This window comes from Chionomys nivalis, chromosome 25, assembly GCF_950005125.1.
Source record: "Chionomys nivalis chromosome 25, mChiNiv1.1, whole genome shotgun sequence".
NCBI classification, from domain to species: Eukaryota; Metazoa; Chordata; class Mammalia; order Rodentia; family Cricetidae; genus Chionomys; species Chionomys nivalis.
In genome coordinates this window covers 10,995,984-11,022,492 of record NC_080110.1, presented here as the reverse complement: position 1 = coordinate 11,022,492, position 26,509 = coordinate 10,995,984, and the positions used below count along the sequence as shown (strand labels likewise).

The following is a 26,509-nucleotide window of genomic DNA, read 5'->3' as shown; positions in this document are numbered from 1 at the left end:
GTATAGGTGTTTGGTAAGAAGAGGGGAAGAGGAGAAGGGGAGGGGAAAAGGGAGAGAGGGGAGGAGAACATGAGGGAATGGGATGGTCAAGATGGGGGAAGGAGAGAGGGGGAGAGCAAGGAAAGAGATACCTTGATTGAGGGAGCTATTCTGGGACTAGCAAGAAACCTGGCACTAGGGAAATTCCCAGCAATCTACAAGGATGATCCCAGCTAAGACCCTAAGCAATAGTGGAGAGGGTGCCTGAACTGGCCTTCCCCTGTAATCAGACTGATGACTATCTTGTCATCATAGAACCTTCAACTAGCAACTGATGCAGAGATCCACAGCAAAGCACTGAGCTGGGCTCCCAGAGTCCAGTCCAAGAGAGGGAGGAGCGATAATATGAGCAAAGGGGTCAAGACCATGGTAGGGAAACCCACCTAAACAGCTTACCTGAGCTAACTAAGGGGAGCTCACTAATTCCAGACAGAGAGGAAACCAAAACCAGGCCCTCTGAATGTGGGTGACAGTTGTGTGGGTAGGGCCGTCTTTGGGCCACTGGCAGTGGGACCAGGATTTATCCCTACTGCTTGAACTGGCTTTTTGGAGCCCATTCTCTTTGGAGGGATACCTTGCTCAGCCTAGATATAGGGGGAGGGCCTTGGTCCTGCCTCAAAGTGATATGCTAGACTTTGACTCCCCATGGGAAGACTGAATGAATGTGAGTGAGGTGGGAGGAAGGAGGAGGGAGCAGGAGGGAGGGGAAGGAGTAGGAACTAGGATTGGTATATAAAATAAGGAAAGATTTTTTAAAAAAAAAATTAAAGGAAACAGTTCAAAAATACAACTATATCCTAATTTCTGATTACATGTGAAAGCACAAAAGAAATGTTTCTATACTTGACTATTTTTAGAAAATTAATTTTATGTAATATAGCAAAACAGAAAAACTAGTAAACATAAAGCTAAAGACGTTCTGTTTATAATTTGTATTCTTTTTCCTCTAGGACATATTTACATTATTCTACAGACTAAGGATTGTACCCTCTCTCAATTAATATGCAAAACCTACCACTGAGGAAAGAGCTTGTGTGGCTCCAGTATTTTACACTAAACACAGTCTGTTTTACAACTCATTCTGAACAAGATGAGAATGTGTTTAAGAATGTAAACCAGATGATTAGCAATAAACTGTCCCCTTATTCTAGGAAATAAAAGCATTCTGGTATAATTTAAAATGTCAGCTATACTATACAAAATCTGACATTGCTGAAATTCTAAAATACATTTCACATCATAATTTCTGTCATTTTCCCATAGGTAAAGATGATTTATTGTGAATTCCTGATTTTTTTCCTAAGACAGTAGAAGTGATGCATAATTGACCCATGTCAAATATTATATCTATGTATTTTTATACAAAGACATCAACTATTAGACAAATGATTAACATCAAAATTTTAAATAATTAGCTGACATTTTCAATGAATGGAACAGGCAGACTTAAATCATATATCAAACATAAGCCATATATTTAACAACAATTTAAATATATACTAATAATAAATCTCTCAATTTTTACCTTCACTTCCAATTTTTTCTTCCAACTAAAATGATAAACAAATTTTCATCAATACCTTTTGTGAAACAGCATTTTTAACTTCTCCTTGAAGTGCTTCAATTTGCTTTTTCTTCTGTTCGGCCAACTGCTTGAGCTGATTGATGTTGCCCTGAAGCCGCTGTTCTTCTTCTTCCTTTTGTTTTAATGTATTTTGAGCCCGTGTGACTTCTTCCTTGAGTGAATTGAGCTCCACCTTTGACTGCTGAGAAATCTAAAAGAAATGAAACCTGTCTGACTCATGCACTCACTCAAGCGCATCTTCTGAGCATCTGCTAAAGGAACACGCTGCTCTGGGCAGGTATTGCTGAACCTGTTGGTCACCTTCCAAACATGACTTATTTTACAAACAACTAACAATAGGAAATAGCTAGAAACTTCATTAAGTGTACAGAAATATCTTTTTGTTGCTATCTAGTCATCATCAAATATTACCATTGTCTACATGGCTTTTGTCAATTTGACCTAAACTGGAGTAATCTGTAAAGAGCTTCATCTGAGGACCTACGTCCAATCTGGGCTGTGGGCAAATCTGTGGGCATTTTGATACAGGATTGATGTGTGTGTGGGCCCAGCCCACTGTGGGTGCCGCCACCCCTGGACAAGTGGTCCTTGGTATATAAGAAACTGAGCAAACTTTGTGGAATGAACTAGTAACCAGCATTTCTCCATAGTTTCTGCTTGAGTCCCCGCCTTGGCTTTCTCAAGGATGGGCTGTGATCAGGATGTGTAGGCCACAATCTTTTCCTTCCCACGCTGTTTTTGGTCCATGTTTATCACAGCATTAAAAATGAAAACTATGGAAAGCTATAAAATAAGACATGTTTAAGAAGCTATTAATTTTTTCAACTATAATGTTCTTTAACCCTATCTAATTAAAATTCTCATGGTTGATTCAATTTCCTCTTTTTCTTATTTCTTAATTTGGCTTACATTTTAAACAGGTTTAAATTTTGTTAGTGGTAAATAGATCACAAGTAACAATTTTAAAACAAACATGTGACACCTTTAATCCCAGCACTCGGGAGGCAGAGGCAGGCGGATCTCTGTGAGTTCGAGACCAGCCTGGTCTACAAGAGCTAGTTCCAGGACAGGAACCAAAAACTACGGAGAAACCCTGTCTCGAAAAATATGTGAGCCATTACATTTTAGAGAAAAACATTCCCTTGATGTCCATATCAGGATGAAAGCAATTGGAAAGTACAAAGACCTATTACACTTTACATATTCATAGTAAAGAAAAGAAAACTACCTCTTTCTCTTTTTCAAGTGACTTTTTCAGCTCATTCTGTTCCTTGAGTGTACTTTCTGTCTGGACTTGAAGTTGATGCTTTAATTCTTTACAAACCTTTTCCTAATAAAGGAACATTACACAGAAAATGTCAGTAAGAACTTAAAAGTGGTTTATCGGCTTAGAAAGAAAAATAGAAAGAAATAAGCCCCCCACCGCAGCACACACGCCAGCTGGGCATTTTAATAAGATAATGACTTCTGCATAAGAAAGTAATCGCAAACCACTAACCAAATCCAAGATAGCAGCTTTTCCTTTCTGATTCTCTTTCTCAAATTCACTTTTGGAGTTCTTTAAGGAGTCAGAAGCCTGTGCGAGTTTTTCTTTCGCCGTGGAAAGCTCCGCCATCAGAGCTGCTTTCTGGGCCTCCACCGCTTTCAGTTCTGAGCCTGCCGCCTGGAGTTTGTCACTCAGCTCCTTGTGCTGTTTCTTAGCATCTTGACTTAACTTTTCAAATTCTTGTTTCAAGATCACTTTTTCTTCCTCTTTCTTGGTAAGAGTTTGTGTAATATTTTCAAGGGCTTCAGATTTATTCTGCAGATCCAATTTTGTACTGGACACTCTGGATATTAAAGAATTTTTTAAATTAATGTAAAATTTACTAATCAAATATGTACCAGAAGAAATAATTTAAAAAACCAGGAAATCAATGAAATGTTTATTTCTCTAAAATGTTAATGGCTCATATGTCTACTTTAAAATTATTTGTGTACCACTAACAAAATTTAAACCACTGAAAATTGCCTTGAAACATCACATACACGATTTCCTTAGAAAGGGAAAAGTTATTTATACTTTCTAACTTAATCCAGTCCTGTTATTAATAGTAAGTCATCAGAGAAATTCAGCTAACAAATCCTACAAAGTCGACAACAACCAGCAAAGGCTTTCTAGCCCCCTAAAGAACCTATTCAGTGTGCTATTACCTAAGCAGACACAGAACTCTGCCTGTTCCCTTAGAAATATAAAACATTCATGTTGATGAATCTGAATATCAAAGCATTTACCATAATATAGCAAGATATTTTTAAAGGAATCATTTTACTTAAAAAAAAAAAAGACAAATTGTTTAACTCAAATATATGAGATTATAGAGTGATCTGCTAGCCCTGATCCGTAAATACAGTTGTTAATGCAAGAATGAATGAGCTCCACGAACGAACGAGAAGTGAAAATCCAACTTTAAGAATGAACACTGCTTCTGGAATTCTCCTTACACGCAAAGTACTGGCTATTACTTATTGTCAACGTGACACAAGCTGACTGGTGGGTAAGTCTATGTTCAAGCCTTTGATGTATGAAGGCCTAGCCCACGATGAGCAGTGCTATCCCTGGGCAGGTAGTTTAGTGGTATTAGAAGGTAGGCTGAGCCAAGTTATCAGGGGCAAGCCAGGAAGCAGCACTCTTCCATGGCCTCTACTTCAGCTCCTGCCTCCTGGTTCCTACCTTGACCTCCAATTCTGGCTTCCACTAATGATGACTCTAACCTGTAAGAGGTAATAAACCTTTTCCTCTCCAAATTCTTCAGTGTTTCAGCACAGCAGGAGAAAGCAAATTAAGTACTCAATTAACATCAAAGCTGTAAAAATTTATACAGAGTTGAAAAACAAATCATTCCTAATGAGAACCCATTCTATACTTAGTATCTCAGAGCAGAAACTTGACTGTTCTTAAGTGAAACATATACACATTCCAGTATTTCAAAATTTTATATCAGCCATTTCAAACTGGCCAACAACTTGAAATGAATGCTCGTGAAAAACAGGTACCATATTACTGCTGAAAAATGACTAAACCAATTTTTACAGAACAAAGTGAATAACGAAAAATGAAATTAAGCAACAATGACTTTGTTTCAATTACATTAACATCAGTAGTATATAAAACCAGTGGATGCACATGCGTGTGCACGCACGCACGCACACGCACACACACACACACACACACCCCAAAGTAGCACTGTCTCTCAGAACAGTGAAAACACACAGAATCGTAAGAGATAAAGTGGTGCAGGAGAATTGTCTGTATTCTGTCAATCATGTTTTAAACGCTGATTGGCCAGACAGGAAGTAGAGGCGGGGTAATGAGAACCAGGAGTATTCTGGGAAAAAGGAAGCTCCCTTCTCAGTCCTGCCCAGACCACCAAAGAAGCAGGATGTGACTTGCCCTGCTGAAAAAGGTACTGAGCCATGTGGCTAACAGATAAGAACAATGGATTAATATAAGTTTCAAGAGTTAACAAGAGGGCTGGAGAGATGGCTCAGAGATTAAGAGCACTGACTGCTCTTCCAGAGGTCCTGAGTTCAATTCCCAGCAACCACATGGTGGCTCACAGCCATCTATAGTGAGATCTGGTGCCCTCTTCTGGCATGCAAGTATATATCAAAGGAATGTTGTATACATAATAAATAAATAAATCTTTAAAAAAAAAAGAGTTAACAAGAAGCCTGAGCTAAGGGCCAATCAGTTTATATCTAATGTAGACTTTGGTGTGATTTTCTTTGGGGGCTTACTGGCTGTGGGAACTGTGCAGGACAGAAACCCCAACAAACAGGCCCCCATGTTAAAGTGGACAGTCAGCTTACATTTCCTTCTCCTCTTCAAGCTGTTTACCCAGCTCTGCAGTTCTGAGCTCCAGGTCGGTGTTCAGCTGCCTCTGCTGCTGTAGACTCTGCAAAGCTTGCTCCTTGCTTGCTTTAAGTTCAAGAGCATCAGCTTCTAGCGTCTGTGGGTGAAGTACAGCATCTACTTGAATCTGACAATAACTAATCTATTATCAAATATTATAACATTTAGTCTTTATTCGAATTGTTATTGATAAACTATTTACAGAAACACTTTCTGAAACCACTACTGAATGAGGAAATTATTCTGCTTAGAATCTGTCAGAATCTAGATTAGGCTTTTTACATAAGTCAGTGGTTACTTTTAAAATTAATGATAAAGAATCAACTTAAACATAAATATTTATTAAAAAAGCAAAAGTCTGTTAATTCAAGTTTGAACAAAACAGGTCATTCCTATACCCACTTAAAATATATTATCTATGCATTTGCAACTATCAACCATGGAATAGCAAGATGCTTAACATAAAAATAAACAGATTTGCCATGTAGTCCTCGAACTGACATCCACTGACCCTAATTAGACGGCATTCAAAATTCCTGACTTTGCTTAGTTAGTGTCTTAGTTTAGATGTCATCTTTACAGTGTACTGCTAGGCAGTTCATACATATTACCATGTGTCTAATTTTTCAAATTTATGAAATCAGGTTTAAATAAAAGCAATGTGCTTTCTATCGTGTGTGTGTGTTTGCGTGCCTTCGGGGGATGGAAGACAAATGTCAAAACTGGGTGTCTTTCTCAATAACTCTGCACCTTATTTCTGAGACAGGATCTCTCATTAAACCTGAAGCTTGCAGACACTGCTAGCCTGGCCAAGCAATAAGTCCAGGGACCCTTCCTTTTCTGTCTGCCCTTACCATCATGCCTGGCATGTTACATGGATGTCAAATCTCCAAACTCAGGTCCTTATGCTTGCATGGCAGGCCTTAACAGAGCAATCTCCCTAGCCCTCATTTAATTATTTTCCCAAATGAAACACAAAACATAGACATTATATATGCCAACTGGGCACCTACTAATGTTACACTTAAATCGAGTTAGACATATCTTTGTTTGCCTTTTCTCTCTGCTAAAACTTTCAAAATTCATTTTTCTAGGTTTTTGAAAGGTGCAGTATAAGATGTTATCTATAACCACTAATCATGTGACAGTACCCCAGAGATTCTGGCACCAATTACAGCTATTTGAGAAAGGTTCCCAGATAGGAGTTCTCTCTGCTCACTTTTATATAATATATCATTACCTATTCTTTTCAACCATGTCTAATTTGTCATTATGATTACTGTTGGCATTAAAGCCCACAAACAGAATTCTCATTATACTGGTATAGCTATTCATGTAATAATAATCCTGTAATCCTTATAATTCTGTAATAATCATACATCATACTTCAGCTGATTATGGAAGGGCAGGTTAATAGGAAACATAAGAATATTTTAACTGTTGGTAATTCTAAACTCAGATTTCTCTGATATGCCTAATTATCTCATCTTTTTAGTAAATCAACACCTCATTTAGAATTATCTGAAGGTAAGGTTCAGCCTGTAAGAGTTTAAATACATTACTAAATTAGAAGCAAAATCCAAAAAGTAAGTTTTGAAAGGGAAAAAAGTCACTATACACAGTATTATTTTGGAATAAGATGTAGGGAAATGGAAAATATCAAAAAGGAGAGTCTGGGCCAATAGAATTATACTATCTGGTGTCTCCTGGAAATATCTCACCCTTTACAATGAAAAGAGCACTCTGTCAATGGTTGTTTGGACAAGTCGCCCATTAATGAAGGAATGGAAAATGGAATTCAAGATCACTGATACAGTAATTTGGAAGTCTGACACCACTTCACCCTTCTTTGTTACGTAAGTCTCTGATTCTGTGGAGCTCATCAGACTCCACAGCGGCCAAGTAGGAACCACGACAAATTCAACTGTTTGTATACAAACCCTAATTTGGCCTTCTAAGTCTTCCGCCTTCTGTTCTAAAGAGAGGTTCTTCTCTTTGTACTCCTTTAGACGGCTCTCCAGCTGACTGCAGTGCTCCTGCTTCTCCTCTAACTTCGCCGTGACTTGATCCAGCTGCACAGCAGCCTTATTCAACTCCTGCAGAAAAACACATGGAAGAAAAGCAGGAGCACTCCGATATTCAAAGTGAAACTGAAAAATGTAATTTTATATAGGCAAATATCTGGAGTAAGACTTCAGATACATCCAATGACTTATCAGAGGTTATCCATGCCCACTAACAAAAAACATTAAGTTGTACATAATGTAAGGTCCCAAGCTTATTTGTGTAATAGTTAAATAACTTAAACATTTTTTAGATTTATTATGTCTGAGATTTTTTTGCCTGAAAGCATTACATGCATACCTGGTGCCAGAGGGAGGGTATTGAATTTACTGGAACTGGAGTTGCAGACAGCTGTGAGCTGCCATGTGGGTGCTGAGAATTGAACCCGGGTCCTCTGGAAGAGCAACAAAGGCTCAACTAGACCAAACCCAGGGTCTCATACGTGCTATGTAGGTGCGATGCCACTGGGCTGCTTCTCTAGTCAGTTAACAATGTTTTAATAATTTTCTAGAATTATTATCTAAAAGCTAAAACATATGACAGATCGTTGAATGAGTTAATAACAGTGACTACTATACTGTAGTTGAATATTTTCAATTTCTAAAACACTATTTAGAAATTATATTCTAAAAATATTGTAGTTGTTACATCTGTAACACTTACCAAAATCACTAGAATATACAGTTTCACAGAAAAAATACAATAGAAATTGTAGTAAGTCTACCATGGGTAATCATTGTTAATACTCTAACTCTTCCTTCTTGTCTTGTCTGCTATTAATTTGGTTTCTACTTATTTTATGAGCTTATTAAGAACAGGCTGAGGAGGTAGTTCAGTAGTAGCTTTCCTAGCAAGTGTGAGGCCCTCAACAAATAACTATATACATTAAGTAAAAATAGAATCTTCTTTGAATGCTTTTAAAAGTCCTTATTTTTATCACAATAATTTACCATATAACTTTTTTGATACTGTTTTCTACATTATAAGTGCATAAATTTCCATCTTATTGGTATGACTCATTTTTTAGCCAATCTACTTCTTACTAATCTAGTTTAAATTCTTAGGTTACTACTACACTTTCTGCATTTACTACCAGAGATGCAAATACAATCTTTATAACTATTACTCCCTTAGGATGAAAGGCTACAAAATATGGAAATTCTGAAGGTTTTTTTTTAGTTTATTTTACTTTTAATTAGCAAAGTAATAGTTTCATTATGGCATTTTCTTAAATTCTTTGCTTTGATCATCCTTCCAGACTTGCTCCCCATTCTCCACCCAATTCTCAAGTTCTCGAAACACACACACAGAGACATACATACATACCACACACACAATATACATACACACACACTTTCATGCAAAGATACACATACTGTATTGCCTGTCCGTCTGTATATCTCTGTGCAGACACACATACAGAGTTTCTCTCTATAGTGACAAATGTATCTATATCATTATTGCCTCAACTTGTAACTCATTCTTAAGAAACCTGAATATTTTATAATACAGATTTATATTTGTACATAAGTAGAGTATTCCTTACAGATAAAATGCTCAGAACCAGAATTTTTGAGACTTCAGGTCTTGGAATATAGATTTTACAGATTAATAATCCTTAGTAAGAAACTTAAAATTCTACTTGTTCCAAATCCATCATTGTTGCTCCAAAATTTTTGTTTTGAGGGTATTTTTAGATAAGCAATGGTCAGCCTAAATTTCCCTAGAGACTCATTTCCTTCTTACAATGTTTTTAAATAACAAGGATATTAACACCTCATCAAGCATGTGCCAGAAACTGCTATTGTTATCTTTTTCTTGCTCACGAATGGCTTTGGTAATATTCAGATAAAGACTACACTGTTACATGGTCACTCTTATAAATATTTCCACATTACCATTTCCAACTCTGGTCACACACCTGACTAAACACTTTTCCAGATGTAAGTACATTCAAGCACCATAGCCACTTGTGAGTGATTTCATGTGTATGAGGAAAATAGTGTGTGCAACGACCAAAACCCGTAATTATGTTTTCAGTGCTTACAGAGGTCTGGAATGATATATACCAATTCTAACGAAAACATTTCTACCTACGGGGAAAGATTGAATTAGAGTAGAGGGTCAATATAGAAAACTGATCTGCTTTTAGAATTTGATGCACTTCTGAATTTCTCTTTAAAATGGGCTTAAAACTGCAGCAGCATCTCTTAGGACAGAGTCTAAACTCCTCCCTCGCAGAAGCTGAGGAAGGTCGCTGGCACTTTGACACTGACGCGAGAAGCTGTCATCTAACCGTCCTCCCTCCTACTGCCAAGAGAATGAGGGCTCTTGGAACGAATGGAAACAGTTACCATTTTCCTCTGTTTCGGGGGCAAGCACATCTGGGCCCCAGGCAGTCTGTCTGCTAAAAGTTAAGTATGGTGGCCTACCTCACATCCCCAACCACTGGTTCTTGAGGTGAAAAGGCAACAATCCCACACTTGGAAGTAATATTTCATCTCTTACTATGGCCTAGGTTAGCTAGGATACACAAAACAATCTTAGGAAGCCCAACCACACCTGCACAGTAGTCTTATAAAAAACATAATATTTTTATATCCATTCCTCTGGCCCCTGTAGTACCTGCCCAACTGGTTCTAAAAACAAAAAAAAAAGGGGGGGGTATGAAAGACTGTTACAAGAATATTAAGTGGGTCATCATTTTAACAAATCAGCAATTAATCTAACCAGGAAACACAAGGCTACACTGTGCCATTACCAGACCCTCACCTGCTGTTTGTCTTGCAATGCATTTTGAGCTGTATCCAGATGATTCTGCAGATCAGCTCTCTGCGCGGTTTTTGCGGCTTCTGCCGACAGCAATAATTCAGTTTTGGCTTTAATCTGAAACAAAATTTACAGATTACTGAACCCCATATTTGACTGTTGTCCTTCTCTCTTAAGACACATTAGTTTTGTCACAAAACTATTCAAAAATTACGTAACTGCAACACTGAAAAACTTATGTGAAAGTCTCCCCAAGAGAAGCAGGTACAGGAGGAGACTCCTGGTGCTGGTCAGATGACAACGAGAAGCTGTCCCTCTGCGACACCAGCATACCATCGTGGGGGCCCCTTTGTGGAAAAATGGTTCTAGGACTGGGGGACACAGGTCTGTGACCTGACATGTAAGAGGCAAAGGTGAAAGAACTGTGAGTTCTAGTTCATGCTACATGCTTAGACCCTGTCTTAGACATAAATTGCACACTCTTTTTCAGGGATTAGGCCACTGTATTCAGGAAGAAATGTCAGTTCCCCGGGATCACAACAATCTGAACTATGCCACAGAAAATGATGGCACCACAGATCTGGACATCAATAAAACAAACTAGAGGCATGTTTAAAATTCACTCTTTCCAGGTAATTTCTCATATAAAAAGTTATATTTTTGATGCTCATAAAAAGCCCAGAAATCACACATTTAAAACCTCAGGTTTTCCACAATAAGTTCTGAAAGAATCAAATGATCAAATGAGCTAAAAGTTGTGCCTTCTTTATCAAGTGACCTGTATAAGTACTGAAATAACTTTAGCACAATCCACCACTAGTAAGAAAAGCAAAGAATAGAAAAAATATAAATACATTTGAAATTAAATAAAATGATAAATCAAAAGATCAGCAAACACAAAAATCTAAAATGTACATAATAACTAATTTTAGCAGAAAAACTCCAAATAATGATTTCTCAATAACGCAATACTTGATCTTCACAGAAATAATGTTTGATAAAGTATCATATGCATGCAGATCAGAGATTGCTGCAACTTACACTACTGCAGCTTACTAAGTAAGGGCTTCAGTGCGTAAGGCACTAAGAGCAGGCTCACTGAATGTGCTAATTTACCTTTGCACTGTGCAGACTATCCTACTAGGAAGTACCTTGGAAGTAGGAATCAAAAGTTACGTTACAGAAATCACCTTTGCACAGGGAGAAAGAACAATATCTGTGGACATAGGAAACCTCAAGGGACTAAATAATTTAATCTGTAGTCTCATTCTCCACTAACGGGTAAAGTGGAAAGAAAGTGCAACGTGTAAAATCTAAAACTGATGCTTAATGCATGCACACTCACTGGACAGCACACGTACCTGTATGTCAAGCTGAGAGACCTTCTCCTTGCTTTCATTTAGCTGACTGCTTAGTTCATTGATGCTGGCTTCCAGGGAAAGAACGCGGTCTTGTGCAGCCCGGAGATGTGCCTTCTGCTCCTGGACCTGGTCATGCAAGTTCTCCTCGGCCTGTTTGTGGCTTTCCGACTGATTCTTCAGCTTCTCCACGAGCTGAGCCAACTATTGCACATGCGAGACTCTAATTACAAAGTGTGCACACCACAGCGAAAGGAAGGCTCCCACTGAAGCAGCAACAGAATATCTTCATTATGCACAACTACTTTCACAAGCACCTTGTTATTCTCGTTCCCCAGTTCTCCCACTGCCTCCGGAGTGCTAGGATTAATGGCGTGCACTACTGCACCCAGCCTCAGTTAAAATGTTTGTACATTTCTCTTAAACTGCATATGAATTTTGGAATAATTTATTAAAGCTACTATGAAGCTATATATTATCTAAAGACAAATACATTATCAAAATATAAACAACTGTTGAGTTTGAAATATTGTGCAATACTCAGTAGTAGCTAACTCTTGATTACTACATTTAACTTAATGATTTGTTGCTCATTTCTTTTTGAAACGTCACAAAGGCCGAGGACACATATGTCCCATCAGTCACATCTCCACTCTTCCAGAGACCTAGTGATTTACCTGCTGTCACACAGGTAATAGATCACCTCCTGGGACATCTGTTGTCAGAGCATGGTGGCAGCCTTCAGTACACAGTGACCTACCTTGATGTCAAATATGATGGTACAAAAAATAACATTTTAAAACAAGAAAAGCCAGGATCATGAACTGTTTTTTATAAAACATTCAATATAATTCACAGGGATTAGAGCAAAGCTCAGAACCACACTGGCAGTTTGCACACGCACCTGCTGTTGGAGAGTGTGGTTTTTCTCTTGCAACTGATTAAGAACGGCAGTCTCTCCTTCGCCAGCTTGGATTTTTGCATAAAGATCCTCTCTTTCCTTTTCCAGCAGGGAAATATTTTCTTTACTCTTCTGCAGTAAAGCTTCAAGGTTCTGGATCTTTTGGTCCTTATCACCAATCTGACGTAACACTTGTTCCAAATCATTCTGTAAAGAATTAAACTACTATTTTAAGGATGAAAAGTTTAAAGTTATTTCTGAAACATGGAAAGATTGATATTAATTTTAATCATCCAAAGTATTGGTCTTACATCTTAAAAACTATTACTTTATTGTGGTAAAATTAATCAAAATCACATATTTAATAACATAACTCTACATTATTTACACATATGAATTTAACAGAAAAGCTTACATCTCACTTTCCCTAGTCCTCTGACCTTACTTCCTAGGCATCAGATCCTCTCCAGACGTAGAACTTACTCAGTGCCTGCACCAAGCACACTCCTACCTCAGAGCCATTAAACTAACGACCTTACTGCCTGCAATGCTTCCCTAACAGCCAAATGATTCTCTCCCTCCTCTTCAACGTCTGCTCAAATGTCTAGCTCAAGCTGCCCTGGTCATTACATTTCCAATACTCTATATACTGGTTTTCCACTGCTTTGCACTTAGCCTCTAACTCATCTAGCTTATATATCTCGTGTTTATTTATTTACCTCCTTCCACATCCCAGTAGAACACACGCGACACAAGTGAGTATCTTGACTTTATTACTTATTATATATCTGAGATATGACATAGATGCTATAAAATTAACTCTAAATGGAAATGACCACTGCACACTGGGTACGGTGGTACACACCTTAAATCCCAGCACTCAAGAAGCAGAGGCAGATGGGTCTCTGAGCTCGAGGCCAGCCTGGTCCATAGGATGAGGAACCCTATCTTGAGCCACCACACTTCTCAAAGATCATTGCACTCTCACCATGGTCAAGTATGTAAGCTCGCTCTATACCCAACAGGACCTCAAATCAGCAAAGCCCTCTTCTTCCTACAATATCCACCTTCTCAAGTTACGTGGCCCCGATGCCTTTGGCTCTGCCTTCCTCTCTGTAACAGTCAAGCAGTCGTTGCCCAGAATAAAGGCCTAGCTTTACAGTAGTCCGTGCGTGCTAGTGATGAGTAGATGCCCAGCATGTCTAATGATTTCTGTTAGTGTTGAGACATTGAAAATTCAGTCACTTTCAAGTGCGCTTCTCATTCCGCTAAGCTTCGGTCATGAAAAGCCATGCTGCCTACTTGTTCTCTGCTCCTGGTCCTCCCCGCCCCCCCCCCCCCCCGGAACTGTCTCACATTTTACTACTCTTCTGGAATCCGAGTGCCAGGGCAGAGCTCTCCGCAGAAACCGCTGCTTCCATTCAGCACTGAGATCTGGTTTTCAATGCGCAGACTCCATCACCCCATCTCCCATCTCCCCTCTATGTGGTCAGGCTATTCTGCCAGCAGAACAGGAGGCTGGCCTTCCCCTGCCTTTTTACTGCGGTCCCTGCTTCTAAAAGCCCCCTGCTGGTGTGGAAGCATGCTATTCTTCCTTATTCTACCCTCTCCTGGTATCTGCAAATCCCTACCTGATTCAATGAAGAACTCAGACCAGATTTAGTCATTGTCTTAATCTCAATTTCTGCCAATTTTCTACAAAATATAAAATGCACACAGAATTAAGAGCACAGCCTCAACACCCACATCGCCTTCATTCCTGGGCTGAACTCTCTCTATATTGCAATCACCCACATACAAAATTTTGTAATAGTCTGAAATTATGAAAGCTAAAATGTATGGCTGTCTTACTCTGACCACAACTTCATATCTTCCCATTCCATCTCTGACGCCAATCACTTCAGTTTCCTTCTAGATGATTCCCTGTAGCCTCACTTTCCTGTCTAAACCTCACACACGAAAGCAGGCCACTCTTGCAGTCACACCTTTCATCTCCTGTCGCCTTGGAGTATCCCAGGCAACCACCCCACTAAATACCAACTAGATCAGTACTGACCTGTTTCTTCACCCTTGAACTTCTGAACATTTCTAGAATAAAAACACAAATCTCCACAGATTTGTATCACTAAAGCACCAATCTCCATTAAACAGTTAGGATCATCTTTCCAGCCATGTTTTTACTGGAATAAGACCCTCACCTCAACATTCTCTGTAACTCCTTGAGCTTCAGCACTCCCCCAAACGCTCAGCCCCTACTTGCCTGACACAACTATTCTATCTACAAATATATCCTGACACGGACGACTTTCCGGAGATGATCTACCTTGATTTTACATCCGCTTCCCTGTGCACTGTGTCTGTAGATGGCTGATATTTACCTCCTTTCCATGAATGTGCCCATATTTCCTCCCTTCCTCTAAGCTTCAGTGGGTAAGCCGAGTATATTCCCCATGGTGTGCGGGACCACAGCTTCCTGTCATCTAATTCCCTAGCCACTTCTTTTCCCCTGAAATCTCTCAGGCTCCATCATGAACGAGAAACCTAGTCAGATCTCTTCATTTCTCAAAATTCTCCCTGAACCAAATTTCCCTCTAGTTTCTACCCACTCTTCATATAATTCACATTTAAGTTTCAAACATAATTTATATTTTCCTAGCTCCCACACATCTCTCACTTATCAGTTATATATATTTCATTTCTATCACTTTATTAAAATTATACTAAGCAAGATTCTCAGTTTATTTTAAAAGTTTACTAGATATCTCTGCTCATCTACATTACAGTTTTTAGATTTTAAGCTCCAGCAAAGTCTAACAGTTTAATTTATACTAGCTTCCGTATTCTTGATCATGCAATTTTAAAGTAATTTTATGTGCATTAGTGTTTTGCTCACATACATGTCTGTATGAGGGTGTTGGATCCCCTGCAACTGGATTTATAGGCAGTTGTGAGCTGCCATCTGGGTACGGGAATTGAACCCCGGTCCTCTGACAGAGCAGCCAGTGCTCTTAACCACTGAACCACCTCTCCAGCCCCATGTCCATGCAACTTTACCTGGGATCTACTTCTATCATCATCTCTACATCTACCCCAGGAATAACAGACTCAGTGACTCGGGCTGCCATTTCTAAGAAGTCTCCTGCAACTTAACTTTTCCAGACTCTGTTTGGGCCAGGTAAACTGTCTTCTATGTTCCCATAATTACTTTGTAAATGTATGAAATACTAGAACTATATTTACTGTTTTTAGTTCTTCAGACTTTTCTTGGCCCATATTCTGAGTAGGGAATGAGGAACTGAGCATGTTCACTCAAGCCCCTTGTTTTCCCTCAGAGAGTCGGCTGCCATTTCCAGCGGGGGTCTATGCACTAGATGAATCAGCTAATTTGGAGGAATTATAGAAAGCGCTCTTAGCTGTTGACCTCTCCGAAAGTTTTCATGCTCTTTCTCTCCCACTCCTAACAGTAAAGTCCCAGCATAACCCACAGTCACATAATCTAGTGACTCTTCTCTCTCATGAATCTCCCATCTGGTGCTCATCCATCTTTCTATCCAAATTTCTCTAACCAAGGCCAAAGACCTTCCTGTTGACAAACACAACACGATCCCCAGTTTTCATTTAGTTTGGTACTCGGGCAAAAATCCTTAGTCACACTTCTCTTCTCTCTCGAGGTTCTCCATCAGTCTATCAGCAAAGCAGTCAGCTTTGCCTACAGTCATCTCTTCACTACCTGTACTGCTTCTGCTCCAGTTCAAATCACATTTCTTGTCTGAACGGCAGTAATCTCCCAGCTAATTTCTGCTTCTGCTAACGCTCTCCTCAGTCTCCTCACGACACAGCAGCTACAGAAGTCCTGGGAAGTCAGCCGGATCATAGCATTCCTTTCCTTAGGGCCTTCCATTTTCTCAAAGACAAAAATAAAATTAACACCTTAAAATTACCTATGAAGTTCTACATGTTCTGAGCCATGTAATCTCTGTAATCTTGTCCCTTTAACTAATACCACACCACTCCAACCAGTTCCTCTGGTTTCTGAGATTTACCGCCACCTCAGGAGTTGTTAGCACACCTGATGCTCTTCTTCCTGACGTGCCATAGCTCACAACCTCCCTTTCCAGGTCTCTTGTCTCACAGAAGCCTCCCCTAGCAACCCCAACACTTCCAACACTATGCATGCTTCCTGGCTTGGCCTTCCTTTTGTACAGGACGACAGCACTTAGGTAACTGTGAGCTTTGCTTATTTATCACGCCTATTGCTTGCCTCCCTCAGTAAGCTCTCCATAACAGCAGACATTTTTGGGTGTTTCACTTACTGCCATAAATAGATACAGAATTAGTTCCTTGGCTGAGACTAGACATAATGATCACTTATTGAACAAAAGAAGTGATAAATCGAGTATTTTTAATCTCTATGTGTCTGACTCCTGTGTCAGAAGGAAAGACTACATACTGCAGAAATGACTTACTGTCCCCCACAGACACCACAAAATTTCTATGTACACACCATGAGGCTGTGCTTTCCAGAAGGTGGACACTGACGCTTCATGTTCAGTGCGGAGCAGGGCCTGACAGCCACTGCCATACCACACCCAGTAATAGCCAATAAATGACAAAAGGGGGAATGAATACGAAAGGCAAATTCACTTCAAACATGTATCCTGCTTTTATATAACAAAATTAATTTCTCTTACCTTCTAGGCCATGTAATAATAGAATCTATATTAATTTAACCCAATCAATTATATTTTCAGTGTTCAGGCAATGTTAATTATACAAGTACTAAATACTATGTGCATGAGTGTGCATGTTCATGTGTTTACACACACATGTGGAGGCTAGAAAGCAACACTGGGAGTCTTCCTCTATTACTTCTCCACTTCAGCTTGTGAGGCAGGGTTTCTCTTGACTAATGAGTGGCAGGCCAGCATGTTCCTCCTCTTCAGCGCTGGGAGGACGGGTGACTGCATGTTACCGTGCATAGCTTGTCACGTGGACAGCACAGTGCAGGTGACTGCATGCTACCATGCATAGCTTGTCACATGGACGGCAGAGTACAGGTGACTGCATGCTACCATGCATAGCTTGTCAGGTGGACGGCAGAGTACAGGTGACTGCATGCCAACGTGCATAGCTTGTCACGTGGACGGCAGAGTACAGGTGACTGCATGCTACCATGCATAGCTTGTCACGTGGACGGCAGAGTACAGGTGACTGCATGCTACCATGCATAGCTTGTCACGTGGACGGCAGAGTACAGGTGACTGCATGCTACCATGCATAGCTTGTCAGGTGGACGGCAGAGTACAGGTGACTGCATGCCAACGTGCATAGCTTGTCACGTGGACGGCAGAGATATGAACTCAAGTTTTATGAGTTGCTCCAAGCTTGCACAGCGAGCACTTTACCAGCTGAGCCATTTCCCCATCTTTATGTCTAACTAGGCCATTTAATAGATAAATCTAATAAATATGTTTGAATAGTTTATGAATCATATAAAACAAATGTGCTTGCAATAAATTTCAACGTTTTGAACTGCTCTCACAGAAATCAGAAGACAGACTTTCCTGACCATCACAAGCACTCACCACCGACCATTTGCATCGCAGTTCTACCACAACAAAGAATGCGGATCTCATCCACTTTGGCTGACAAAGTTCAGGCTTACAGCACACTCACCTGAGCTTCTCGGAGTTTGGCTGTGGTGCTTTGCTGAAGAGCTTGCTGCTCTTGATGCTGCTGCTTTGATTTTTCTAACTGATGCTGCAGTTCGGTGGAATTTGTTACCTTTTCCTTCAACTAGAAAATGCGGACGGTTAGTTGAGAATTGGAGACATAATGTAATCATCCTTAAATGGCTGGCATTACGCCAATTCTCAAATTGGAAAAAAATAAATTCAAAAAATATGGGAAATAGCTTTAACAGTTTCTTATTACTTATAGAATCTTAATTTCATGACTTAAGAAGCCATCCTCTACCCATCCAATCTCATCCTAAAAAGAATCTTTCTCCAGACTGGCATTAGTTCAGCATGGTAGTTCTGCATCCCTATATGTTAAAGCAATTAATATACAATTTATGTGTAATGATAATCTAAGCCACAGTGTCTGCATTTCCTTTACTTTTAATAGTTATATTTATGGCATTCTAGGAAGGAATCTAATCTGCTACCACATTTAAAACATTACCTCTAAAACAAAAGCCTACAGCTGAACTAACATTTTAACCAGAGTATTTGTTCAATACAAATAAGTCGTGATTCAGTCACAGCATTCACTTTAACCACAAGGTGACACTTGAGCGACCACGACGTCCTCGGGGTACAGCCAATGAGATGCTGTGGAGGCATTTGTTTGTGGTACTAGAACTTGAGCTTAGGGTGTGATGCAGCTAGGCAAGCTGTCCCACTGAGCTACACTACGTGCCCTATGGGGTAATTACAAAAACTGAAGTCTTAATTGTTTACACGTTAGGAAGTTGTTCTTCCTGGGTATGAGGAGCACAGCAGCCTTGGGAGGATCAGGCCAAGAAGGCTTCCTGACGAAAGCTAAAATGGACGTTGTGCATTTCCATCGGGAACTTTGAGGAACACAGTAATAAGACATAGTAAATTTAAAATGTAGTGAATAAGTAGGATATTCTAACTGGGGAGAAAGAAATGTTTCAATGGCAAATAACAATTATAGTTAAAGTTCTTGACACAAAACTAATCATTACTATGTGTAAGCGGCATCAAGTCTAGAAATGCCCTAGTATCAACGCATTTACTGTGCTAGCTTACCTGCTCTTCTAACCGAGAGAGCTTGAGCTGTAAGTCAGCCACTTGCTGTTCTTTATCCATCAGCTTTTCACTTGAGAGCTGCCTCTGTTCCTTCAGCCTGCCATGCGCTTCCCCTAGTTGGCGCTCCGTCTCCAGAAGTCGGCTATGTAACTTTAAAAGAGAAGCGCGCGTGTGTGTATGCACGTGTAAACACACACAGTGCCACCTATGTTATTACACTGTTCTCCACCAGTTAACCGCAGGCACCTTTTCATTTTACAGTCCTTCACACCTTATACTACAGAATAACTTCAACTACAACTGAATTTTAATCACAAACTATAATAAAACATAAAACTGTAAGCACTGCATATTTTGTGCCTATTTTATTTTCCCTTAAAAAGCACAGGGAGTCTCGAGCTGGAGAGATGGCTCTGCAGTTTAAGAGCACTGGCTGCTCATCCAGAGGACCTGGTTTGATTCCCAGCAGCAGTTCACAGCCGTCTCTAACTCCAGGTCTGTGGGATGTGACTCCCTCTTCTGGACTCTGTAGGTATCAGGCATGCATGTGTCAGCAAAACACCCACACACAGTAAAGCTTCATCTCAAGCATTCCAAGAATTCTTAAGTATTAAGTAAAGAATAGTGAACAATTTGAACTGACTGTAACAGCTAAGACCCATACGTCCCCCATACTGGGGACCATCTAAGCAATTTTTGTTAATTAATAAATGCTTCACAATGGTGTTATGTGAATGGTACCTTTTTTTTTCCTTAAGGGAAATTAAAATGAAAAAGATCTAACATGACAGGTTGTGGCATGAACAAATTACTATCACATGGCCATCAGAGCTGGTGAGAAACGGCACGAGGAGCTGCGGCTGCCGTGGCGCCTACCTGACTGACTTCCCCTTGCAGCTGCAGCCCATGCTGCTCCTTCTCTTCACGCTGCTGCTGCAGCTGCTTACACTCCGCCTTGAGATGCTGCTGCTTGCTCTCCACTTCCCGCAGCTCCTCTTTGAGCTTCTGAGCAGCCTCTGCCCTCTCACTGAGCTCTGCCTGGACCCTCTGCAGCGAGCCCTCAGAGGCAGCCAGCCTTGCCTGCAGCTGCTGACAGTCCAGGTCCTTCTGATGCAGGGCTGCCTGGACAGTCTTCCTACTCGCTGATTCTTCACTGTGCTTCTCCTCTAAGTGCGTGTAGTCCGCCTCTTTCTTCACCAGCTTCTCAGTCAAGTTCTGAAAGAGCAATTTAAAAATTTACCTTTTAATACTTTTTCACTGTTCCAGTTTCTCTATCTGGATTTTATATATATTAGCAGCAGTCAGTATTACAGTGTAAAACTGAAAATACTTTAGATAAGAATTATGACATAACTTTATTACTAATCATAATGATTAAAATATACTGATATAAGACAAAAAAAATTACCCAGAAAATACTGTCATAACCTGAAAGCATATATATTGTATTCTTTGGGAGAGATGCAACATGTTAATGTTCCTACTTAAGTTTAAAAGTTGAAACTACTTTTCCTTCAGTAAAAATTATTCCGAATACTAGGGAAATGCAATGCTCTGACATGGGCTCTGCCGCTTCCTGGGCAGGGGCAGTTTCAGCACAGCAGGGAGGGCCGCGTGCCCTGCCAGTGTCTGACCCACTGCTGCCCGTTTTGTCCCTTCTGATAAAAGACCTTTTTTTTTTCTTTTTGAGTTATAAGGTAAAATGAATTCAAATTTCTTTCTGGGTTTATAAAGTAATGCTCTAAAGATATTTCTCTGCCTCACACTTTATTTTACTTGAACTAGCAAAATAAACATAAAATACCACCGTCAATCACAGATGTGAATCAACCAACTTGAATCCAAACACTGTTCTCAGTACTGCTGTTACAACTGACATGAACTATTTTTAAACAAGTTAAGAACCGTTTTAACTCACAGGCTCTGCCTCATCTGTCACTGGACACTGGACATTCGCTATGCACCGTGCAAGAAGGGACGGCGCAGGAATACGGACAACCTGACCCTCCACAGCTTAAAGAGACTATTGTACAAATAAGACAGTGTGTTTAAAAAAAAACCTTTTTAAACTAGGTAAACTAATTTGCAGAGAGATCTAAAAGAACTGGGCATGTCATCAGTAGCAGTCAAACACCTTTTTACAGGCAGAAAGCTGAGTTTGAAAGCAGATCAACACCGGGAGAGAAGAGAAAGAGAATTTTTGGTTTTACAACTTTTGAGAACTCACTGCATGGAACTGTGTTTCCATCATTTATTTCCTACCCAGCTCCTTCAAAGTCTTCCCCACTCCCTTTAAAGTTCAGTCTCTTCTTTGCTGTAGGAATTCCTACGGCCCATAGCCTTTAAGTTACCCGCCCTCTTGGGTGTGGCCTCTTATACTATTTATGCAGATGTAAAGTGCATGTTCGGCCTCTTTTCTAGCTGCTGGATTCGGCTGCTGTTCCCGATTCCAGCAGAGGATTGTGATCTGTAAGTCTACCCCTAAATAAATTACCCTCTATTTTTCTCAATTCTGAGCTAGTGTGGGATTTCTTTTAAATGTCCTTCTTCATCTAGCGCCCAGGTGGATCCAAACTCTACACTTACCTAGTGGATCAGCTTAAAGGCCTAAACGGTCACAGCACAGAAAGTCTCCCACCCCCACTGGCTTGACTTTTTACCTACTAAGCTTTTTTTGTAAAACCCTCACCACAGTGGAACTAACTGCCCGCAGCAACTTGGAAATTTCCCAAGCATCACCCCCTCTGTGGCACGTTCCCTGCTGCAACTTCCGGTTTGTACTCCTGGCTCCTGAGTTCTGGGATTCTTGCTCTGTGTACAGAACTGATTTAATTGCTTTTAATCTGTCAAGCAAAGCTTATTTCTCAGTATTTAACCAACACCAAGGCAGGTAAACCTAAGCAGCTCAGGACTATTCCTGGCACCAGGTTGTGCCTCTAGGCACGACTCTGCAACCACGACACCTGCTGGACAATAAAGATTATACACCTAAAACAATTTACCGGATTTCATAAGTTAGTTAATAAATCAATAAACTTGAAAGTTACATAATGGCAGACAACATTACCATTGAAACTTAGTAACTTTTTTGCTAAAACTATGGATTGTATTCTGCAAGGCTTATATGGTTATGGTGATACATCCATTTATTGGATATTGGAACTCAGTTTTTTTCTTCATATTATATCCTTAAGAAAATGGTTTCATAACAGAGCCAAGAATGAGGCACTTTTAGAAATGATACAGTCTTTACAAATAATGAACAGCTAGCTGACACGATTAATACCATCGAAAATCAAGTTACCTGAAAAAAATTAATACTATTGAAAAGCGTAACATTAATTTGACAAATTGAATCCATGTCAATTGATACTGAGAAATTATCTGAAAGACATCAGACTGTTGAATTTGACAACCAAAATTTGTTTAAAAGTTATGGTAGGATAGCAGAGTATCTCTCCAGGATGGCAATTTGCATGCTATCCAAATAATGTTCAAGGATGAGGTGTTATCTTTAAAAGAAAAACTTCAGACATGTGCAGAATGAGAACCAAAGGCTAGGTGCCTCAATTATATCACTAGAAATATATACAGTCCAGGAGATTCAAGCTTTACAAAAGATAGTAGTAAAAAGATTTAAAACAATTGATGAAATTATTGGAGCTGATGAGCAGGGAAAGAAGGTACAAGGACAGGATTTAATATACCAGTAGCTGCCAGAGATGACTTACCCAGGGTTTTAGCTTCCTATCCTGTAATATACACTGACAAAGCATCAAGTTCTAAATACCCAAAAAGATCCAAAGAAGGTAGATGGATACCTATAGGAATGAATGATCTAAAAAAAAAAAATTAAGCAAGCTATCATAACTTATGGCTTGCATTCCACACTTGTTAGGGAGATGGTAAAGACATGGGATTCTAGCATTAAAGTGACACCACATGACTGGCTTCAGTTAGTTTCAGCAGTCCTAGATGATGGGTCTCAACTGATGTATAAATGTTATTTCAGAGAAGAGGCTAAAATTTTAGAACAGGGAAAAGCAAAAGGACTTGAGACTTCCCAAGATCAAATTCTTGGTGAGGGCACTTATGCTGACCCATAGGCTCGAGTTCTTTACGATGAACAAATCTTGTCCCTATACCACAAAGGAACCTGGTACAGGAGCAACTAGATAATCATCATATTGAAGAATCAACCAGTTCTTAGAATTCTCCTGTATTTGTTGTTAAAAATAAATCTGGTAAATGGAGAATGGTGACAGATCTAAGAGCTGTCAACAGGGTAAGTCAACCTATGGGATCTGTACAATCTGTAATTCCTCTGCCCTCCCTATTGCCAAAAGGATGGCCTCTTATTTATTTAAAAGATTGTTTCTTCATTATACCTTTACAAGAAAAGGATAGAGAAAAAATTGCCTTCACAGTGTCTACTTATAATAATGGGTATTATCAATATATAGGGCATGAATGCATAAAACTTCCAAAAACCAAAAGTTAATATTTAAAATGAACTACCTGTAATAAGTACCTAACTACAAAACACAAAGTATTTTTAAAATGTGTACAACAAAGTTGAGTGTGGGTGGTATGCATCTTTAATCCTACCACAGGCCAATCTCTGAGTTTGAGCACAGCCTGCTCTACAGAGTGAGTTTGAGGCCAGCCTGGGCTACGTAGCATGTTCTAGGACAGCATCAGCCACATAACAAGAACCTGCCTCAAAAACAGAAAAAACCTGACAGTTTTATGCTTCCCGATTCCAAAACTTACTACAAAGCTAATAATCACACAGCGATGCTGGCATAAAGAGAAAGATGAGTGGAGCTGAGTGCCCAGAAATAGACATTCACATACATGGCTGCTATGGTCACAAGCTTTGTATTCCCTGCGATTCCAAAATCACATTTTCAAATCCTAAGCCCCCAAGGCAAAGGTATTAGGAGACTTTGGTCTAAACTCTAATAACCTCTCAAACACAAAGCCTCATGAATGAGATTAGTGTCCTTATTAAAAAGAAAAAAAAGGACTCAAAAAGATCCCTCAATCCTTCTCATGCAAGGACAGAGCAAGAAGGCACCATCTATGGACCAGACAGCACAGTCTGCCAAGATGTAAGATCTTGTCCAAAATTTGATGTCCTAAAATAAATAATGAGAAATCCATGTCTGCTAATTCTAAGTTCTTCGGTTTATGGTGTTGTTATAGGAGCTAAAACAGACTAAGGCAGTAATCAAATGACTTAAGAGGTCCATGACCACACAACAGGGAAAGGAGTCTTCAAGAAATGGCATCAGGAAAAGTGAGTACCCACATGCAACAGGATGAAACTAGACTTTTGTCATATGTGTACACAGGATTATCCCAGAGCTAAGACATAAACATAACACCTAAGATGATAAAATTCTTAAAGGAAATAAAGAGGCAAAAAATCATGAAATTGAATTTGTCAGTAAATCATTTGTTACCTAAAGCATAGGCAAAAAAAAAGTAAAAGGCAAAACCTAAACACGTGTTGGTGAGGCTGTGATGAGACCGTGTGACCTGCAGATGGGAATGTAAAAGGACACACGCAATGCCAACTGAAATCAATATAGTAGTTCTTAAGAGGAAGGAAGGAAGAAAGGAAGGGCAGAAAATAAGGCTAGGATACAGCTCTGTGGTCAAATATTTATCTGATACTACACTCATAAGGACCTGAATTTGATTCCCATCATCACAAATACATATGTATCTGCATTCAGTTATCCTCATCCTCTAACCTTTAGCCTTTCTCCTTGTCTTCATGTTATACTGCATCCCATGCGCGCGCACACACACACACGTATTATTGGCTAAATTCAACATATAAAAGGGAATGCAAGTTATAAAGCGGGATATAAAGATAATTGTGTTTCTAGTTCTAATTCTGTCATGGATAAAATATATTTGATATTGAACATATAAAATTTAATATGAGGCTCCACAGCTTACATTCTGAATGCTTATTCTAACTGTATAGTTTGTTCAGTTGTATAAACTTTGGGACTAGCTGATTTTGATGTGATATTTTTATTCATTTGTAAGGTCTGTTTTTTAATAAACCTTATAAATGTGTATATGTAAGTACAGATATGTGATAAAATTACCATATGACCCAGTACCTTGAAGACAGGGTTACAAATACATTTGTACATCCATGTTCTAAGCCATATTATTTATGATAACCAGAAAGATGAAAGCAACCCAAGTATCTATTGGCAGACGAATGAATGTATAATATATCATCGAATTTAATCTGCAGTATCATTCAGTCATAGAGAGACATCAGGTACACAGATGAACCCTGCAGAGTATTATGTTACACAGTGTCAGTTACAAAAACACAAATACTTATGAACTGACTCAGGGGCCTAGGATTGTAAACGTCACAGAAAATACAAGAGAGCCGGGCGATGGTGGCACGCGCCTTTAATCCCAGCACTCGGGAGGCAGAGGCAGGCGGATCTCTGTGAGTTTGAGACCAGCCTGGTCTACAGAGCTAGTTCCAGGACAGGCTCCAAAGCCACAGAGAAACCCTGTCTTAAAAAAAAAAAAAAAAAAAAAAAAAAAACAGAAAATACAAGAGAATGGTGGTTGCCTGGAGCTCAGAAAAGCGACAGTGGGGAGTGTCCTCCTTTTGCTATAAGATGCACTTTTGCAATATGAAGAGTTCTGAACGTTTATTACTAACAGAGAGAGAGAGAGAGATCTTGTCCTGTGGTATAAATAAAACAGTGAAGATAAAATCTATTCACCACTATATGCAGCTTTAAAACTCTTACCTGGTTTTTTTGTGTTAATTCATTAAGTGAACCTTTAAGTTTTTGTATTTCCTGAACATATACTGCAACTTCTTGGGGGCCTTTGGCAAGTTCAGTTCTTAGCTGGTTTATTGTAGCCTGAAAAGTAAAATAAAAATTAATGCAAACAAAATGGAGGTGCATGAAGATTTGAAGACAGTCTGTTTTCTTTCGCTGGTACAATTAAATTGAAGTAATACTTGAAACTTTTCTAATACCATTATTCTAATAAAACTTGATTCTAATACCATTAATACTCCCACCTAAAACGTTTTGCTTAAAATTAATTTTACAAATA

General features: G+C 39.4%; 1 protein-coding gene across 2 annotated transcripts in view; it reads right to left on the bottom strand.

Annotated features, from left to right (window-relative positions):
• Eea1 (early endosome antigen 1) overlaps positions 1-26,509 on the bottom strand; it is a 90,264-nt gene that overhangs the window by 20,773 nt on the left and 42,982 nt on the right. For both annotated transcript variants that reach the window (XM_057757592.1, XM_057757593.1), the window contains 12 exons: positions 26,194-26,310; positions 20,267-20,605; positions 19,391-19,540; positions 18,288-18,407; positions 12,615-12,818; positions 11,714-11,914; positions 10,356-10,469; positions 7,460-7,615; positions 5,477-5,616; positions 3,123-3,453; positions 2,853-2,954; positions 1,620-1,814 (listed from right to left, as the gene is read on the bottom strand). In XM_057757592.1, coding sequence (XP_057613575.1) covers positions 1,620-1,814; positions 2,853-2,954; positions 3,123-3,453; positions 5,477-5,616; positions 7,460-7,615; positions 10,356-10,469; positions 11,714-11,914; positions 12,615-12,818; positions 18,288-18,407; positions 19,391-19,540; positions 20,267-20,605; positions 26,194-26,310 — 2,169 coding nt within the window. The remainder of the gene's footprint in view (positions 1-1,619; positions 1,815-2,852; positions 2,955-3,122; positions 3,454-5,476; positions 5,617-7,459; positions 7,616-10,355; positions 10,470-11,713; positions 11,915-12,614; positions 12,819-18,287; positions 18,408-19,390; positions 19,541-20,266; positions 20,606-26,193; positions 26,311-26,509) is intronic.